Source organism: Lepisosteus platostomus, chromosome 1 (genome assembly GCF_059453375.1).
Source record: "Lepisosteus platostomus isolate fLepPlt1 chromosome 1, fLepPlt1.hap1, whole genome shotgun sequence".
In the NCBI taxonomy this organism is placed as follows: domain Eukaryota; kingdom Metazoa; phylum Chordata; class Actinopteri; order Semionotiformes; family Lepisosteidae; genus Lepisosteus; species Lepisosteus platostomus.
In genome coordinates this window covers 5,414,169-5,419,626 of record NC_142611.1, presented here as the reverse complement: position 1 = coordinate 5,419,626, position 5,458 = coordinate 5,414,169, and the positions used below count along the sequence as shown (strand labels likewise).

Below are 5,458 nucleotides of genomic sequence, written 5' to 3'. Positions count from 1 at the left end.
TTTCTCCATATCCAGGAGAGGTGCCCTGAGTACGTACTAGCAATACTACAGAGCATCACCCAAAGTTAATAAAATCCTGAGAGAAATGCAGTTTTCTCCACAAACACATGAAACGGACAAGCCTGGGGTCAGTACCCTGGGTTAATTAAAAACTGTGGAACATTCTAAAGGCTTCTATTGTACTGTTCTGGCATACCGCTGTGAACTATCAGTGTTATCTGCTGGGCTGCCATGCTTCCTTTGAAATAAAAAAAGAGATGTTACGAACAAGAGGAATCCGTTAAGACCATCTAGCCCATTTGGTAAATAATTGATCCAAGGATCTACTTTCCTATTTTCCACTGCCATTTGAATGAAGACCTGTTCCTAGTTTTAAATGTCCTTCCACATAATTCCCACTCATTCCCTTTGGTTCGTATTTCGTGTAGTTTTGGAAAGGGCAGCAGGGACTACTGTGCACCGTCTAAATATTTTACATGGGTCACATACTTTGAGGACAAACTTAGCTCTTGCTCTTTCCCTAGCTGTTAGAAGAGGCCATGCCAAGTATGGTCACTCTGGTTCGTTGGGGTGTCCAAATGCCTAAAGGAACAAACCAACATACAGACTCTACTTTATATACATTTTCACCTCCAGGGAAAAACTCATCGTTAATGTGTCTGTTTTTTAAAAGTTGCATAATGTATCAAGTGAATCCAATTAAGTATTCATACAGTTATTGTGCTCTGCATAGTTTGCATAATATCTGCATATTGCCTAAACACTCAGGTTTATGTTATTTTTCCTTTGCTATTAGAGATGTCCTCTTAATTTACACATCCTGTACTGTAGCTTGTCAGTTAAAGTTAGTTCTTTAATTTATTTATTAAATATTTATTTAATATTTAGAATGCCATTTACAAGAGGAACACGGCCTGTGACTTGGTGTATAATGACACCCTCCAGCTCCACCAGTGTTAAAGCCATCATGTGTATTTGTGACAGTCACCATACTGTTAGAATGGATTATTATCACAGAAGGAGGTGTTGGTCTTTTAAATCTTGGTTCTTCTTGTGAGTTTTCTCGTTCTCTCATAACAAGACTGGGGTATGTTGAGCTTCATCCAAGTTTGCTGGACAAATCTGTTTATTAATTTTTGTTTAGTTTTTCTCTTAATACAATGCCTTTATTTTCCAAGGCTTTTTCCAATTAATTGATGTATGTTTTCTTCAGTGCAAGTGTCTTTTTTTCCGTTCTTATTTGGATATGTTTTCTCACCGTCTCTATGTGTCCACGTTTGAAATATTTCTTTACCTGAAGTGATGGAAATGTAGTTATTTCCATAGAGCTCTGATAATCACAGGTTCCCAGCAAGCCTTTTAAATTTCTACAAGCCTCCTGTTTAACGTAAGGCGCTTACAACACAAGCAGGCGTGACATTAATTTACCGATTGAATCAAAGAGAACTAACTATAGTGCACAAAACAAATAAATACAATATATAAATAAAAAAAATATATATGATAATGGTATACATGAAGAGACATTCATGTCAGTTTCTTGCTTGTAGCTTTATCACATTTAGAAGGCAAGCTGAGGCATTGTGAGAGCCAGTGACAGTTCTGAGAAAAACCGAGCATTCAAAGAAAGGTCTTACAGTATATCCATGCTCTGCATGCTTTTCTGCAAAGCTAAGGGGACAAAGATTTATCAGTGTGATGAAGAGCCCCGATAATAACAGAGTAGCAGCAGCAATTACATTGACTGGAACATGACTCATTATCATGTAAAATTCGTGCTCGTGAGTCATCCGTACATTGCCTTTTCACGAATACCTGGAAGGGAGTCCACTAGCCAAACTCTGTTTATTACATGAATGACAGCGTCGCAGAAGGCCCATGGCAGCTTGAGCAGCAAGCAATGGAAATATATAACTAATGTGTCCCCACTCTTATTACTCAGACTTTGACATAAATTATAAACAGCATATGTCACAACTGAGTTGCATAATCACCTATGAGCTATTATTATGGATGTGCATATGAATAAATTGGATGTATGGAACACATTACAAGTAAAAGATGCATATTTACAGCTAAATGAGTATTCTTTTGACACCTTCATATTACAGAGCACAGTAATACAGTAATGGTAAAGCGTTGTTTTTATTCCCAGACAGAATAAAATACTGTACTGTAAAATACTGTACACATGAAAATTAAAAAAAAATCTTTTAGTTTAGCAGCATTTCTTATAGTGACTGCAAGTTTTTTTTTTCTTTTGCAGATCTGAAATATTTTTGTATTTGGAAATACCCATGTTTAACAGAGTGCAACAAGATTCCGCTGCCTTGCAAATTACTCTAATAAAACTTGTAACTGACCATCTAAGCTTTGTTTCTCAATGTTTTCACCCAGAATAACCCTCCCCTACTTCCAAACACCATCTCAAAATAGAAATGACTTTCAAAATTAATGTATGCCATAGTTTCATTACATTTTGATATTCATAAGTAACATATTTTTCTAACCTGTACTATAAAATATTCTGTGCTTTAATAATTTAGTATTTTGCCATAATTTCATTAAAATGACATGTCAATTTAAAAAGCATGGCAAGACCATAGTGCATTACGCTAGCCTTTCTGGTTTAGTCACTCTGTTTATAATTATATTTTCAGACTAAAAGAAATGCATGTGAAGCCATATTTGCAAGGAAAAAGTGTGTGTAATTTTAATCCTCTAGGGTATACCTAGCAGCAGTTTCTTTTATTTTTCAACCTCGTACTGCATATATTTATTTCTACAAAATAACCCCATGCTCTGTGGATTCTTTCCTCCAGATGCTGTCTTACACAAGGGTGTGACACAAGAGAAAGCTGTGTCTAGTATAGAACAAAAGATTAAAGCAAGGTGTTGCAGAGTAATTTGATGCTAGACACATTGATTGATCCATTTAAATCAACATCAGAAGTCTCATTATAATAAATCCCTCAAGATTCGTTCAAGCTGAGTTTGAAAAGACTGATGACAATCTTAGCAATTGTTTTCCTTTTTAATGCTAAGTATTTCCGCATTGGAATATTCTGGACGCCACACCAAGTGAGACAAGGCCTTCACAGCCTTTTGATCAAAATCTATAAAATAAACAGTGCAGTATGATAACTGATTTTAGGCCGGAGTGATCCGACTGAATTTCTTTCAGGCACAGACAAAGAAACTGATAGAACACCAGTCAGGGACAGCTTGTTCACCAGCTTGCTGAACTTCCCCTTTTCCTTAAAGAACTTCCACTTGTTTCAGCTGACATGTGTTTCTTCCCTCCTCACATTATACTGGGACTTCAACAGACCTGTCTGTTTAACTGACTGAAACCCAGCAGGGCTTGCAAAATGTTTCAAGCACCCAGGATTAACTGTGCACTAGCTGTAAGACAGGACGTGTTGCGATTGGTTGGGAAAGGCACAAGTGGAGTTTGACTGGGCTGCACAAACGGCAATCAGCACTCTGTGCAAATAAAAGGTGAAAGAATATCCCATCTTCATTCAACCTTTCATATTGCGCATCATTTAGTAATGTCTGGGAACCATCTATGTATGCTATGCAGTTGTATCGATCATAAAATGACACTCATGGATCTTGCAATCTTCGTACATGGTCATGATTTAAGTTACCCTTTTATTTTAATGGGTTTATTTATTTAACCTTTCTGTTTTTTCCCCTGTACTGTATGCCGTGTCTTTTCCTCTTTCTCTCCAGGCTTTAGACATGGAATATGATTAAAACAGAAAAAGACACAGCCCTCCTGTCAATCACAGGACCCACATTTCCTCAAATAACCATGTGTACAGTAACTATAGGATATAAGGATAAATCACTAGGTTTGTTTGAATTGTAGTTAAGTGAAATATGGTTACAAAAGATCGAACTTAAATCACAAAATGAATGAAATTATCAAGTGAACCACAAAAAATAAAAGCTAAGTAAAAAGGTCAATTCCAGATCCATTGTTAAATTTGATTAATTATTTTGTCCATATTTCTGGTCCACATACTGTATGTTTAACTGAAAATATAAGAAATAGAATTCCACAGTGAGTAAAGCTTAGATTATTAATTTTGGAGAATATATGCCAGAATATATACTATATCGAACACTTATACTAGGTTTCATTTTAAGATATGTCTGAAACTATCCGGTTTCCTAGTCTGTACACAGTAACACAACCTCAGGCATCGATTCATAGTTTGTTTAATACATACTACCAAGCACACTAATTAGTAAAACAAGAATGCGTATTGAAAAAGCAAACATTTTCTTACCTGTATTGTAATGTTTAGTACAATATCGTAAATCAGACTCATCCTTCAGAATAAACTGTGGGAGAGTTAGTCCTTCAGCAACCTGTACAGGTCCATTAGCTTGCCATTCAAAAATGAGATCATTCATCGTGTATCCAACTATAGAATGATATTGAAAGATTAAACCATAGTCAGTAGAATACTCTGATGTTAAACAGAACGACAACAAACAACAGAATTTTTAATGTTAATTGGGTGATTTCTAGACAGGCTGCTAAGAAGATTTTTGTTGCGAAGTGTTGGTCAATGAGTGTTTTATACTTTAATACACTTTTTTATCTCATTTCATATATGGCTATACAATCTTATAGTGAGCCCATTATCAACAGAAGCTCTCTGTAATGATCGCAAAAGACCTTACAGGTCTTTCACATGTATCCATCAACATTAATTATTTTAACCCCCATATAATAAAAGCCAAAACTGAATGCAATATTTCAGATGCTGTGCTATTTGGGGAGAAGAACATAGTAGTCTTCTCTCTTTATTATATATCCTAATATCTTACTGTACAAGGTTTTTTTTACTGGTTCGCCTGGATTTCACTTCATTCTCACTATGTGTCCACTCACAAAAATATAAAATAGAATCAGAACAAAATCTTAGTTTACATGACAATTGATTAATCTCCTCAAAAGTAAATGCAACACAAATCATATTTTTTTGCATTTCAAAAGCTCCCTTAGTTGAAATTGGCGATCACAACTTCACAGTCTCTGGACATTTTGTTACACAACTTAACTATATTTTAATTTCAGTCAGATTTTTTGCTAGATTGTGTTGGGAGTGCGCACAAAATTGTTGTAATCATGGGCTTAGAGGAACATTATTTCCATTAAATCACATGTAATGATGGTATTTTTACTAGAAATACCACAGTACACTGTTAAACTTTGATTTGAATGATTCTTAAATATGGCATGGCTCTTATTTTAACACTCAAAATAGTATTAGCTTACAAATACTGTACTGTATAAAAGGCTGACTTCACATGCTGCGTATTTTTAACAGTGAAACTGTGCTTCTATATCTTTCTGGGGCTTCATGTAAGTCTAACATTCAAGTTTAATTAAATGCAAGTCAGAAAGAAATCTCGGCTCTCTCAGTATGAGTCACAA

General features: G+C 35.3%; 1 protein-coding gene across 2 annotated transcripts in view; it reads right to left on the bottom strand.

The window, feature by feature from the left end:
- Positions 1-5,458, bottom strand: part of glra3 (glycine receptor, alpha 3) — a 57,791-nt gene that overhangs the window by 13,743 nt on the left and 38,590 nt on the right. For both annotated transcript variants that reach the window (XM_088646246.1, XM_088646168.1), the window contains exon 6: positions 4,302-4,439. In XM_088646246.1, coding sequence (XP_088502372.1) covers positions 4,302-4,439 — 138 coding nt within the window. The remainder of the gene's footprint in view (positions 1-4,301; positions 4,440-5,458) is intronic.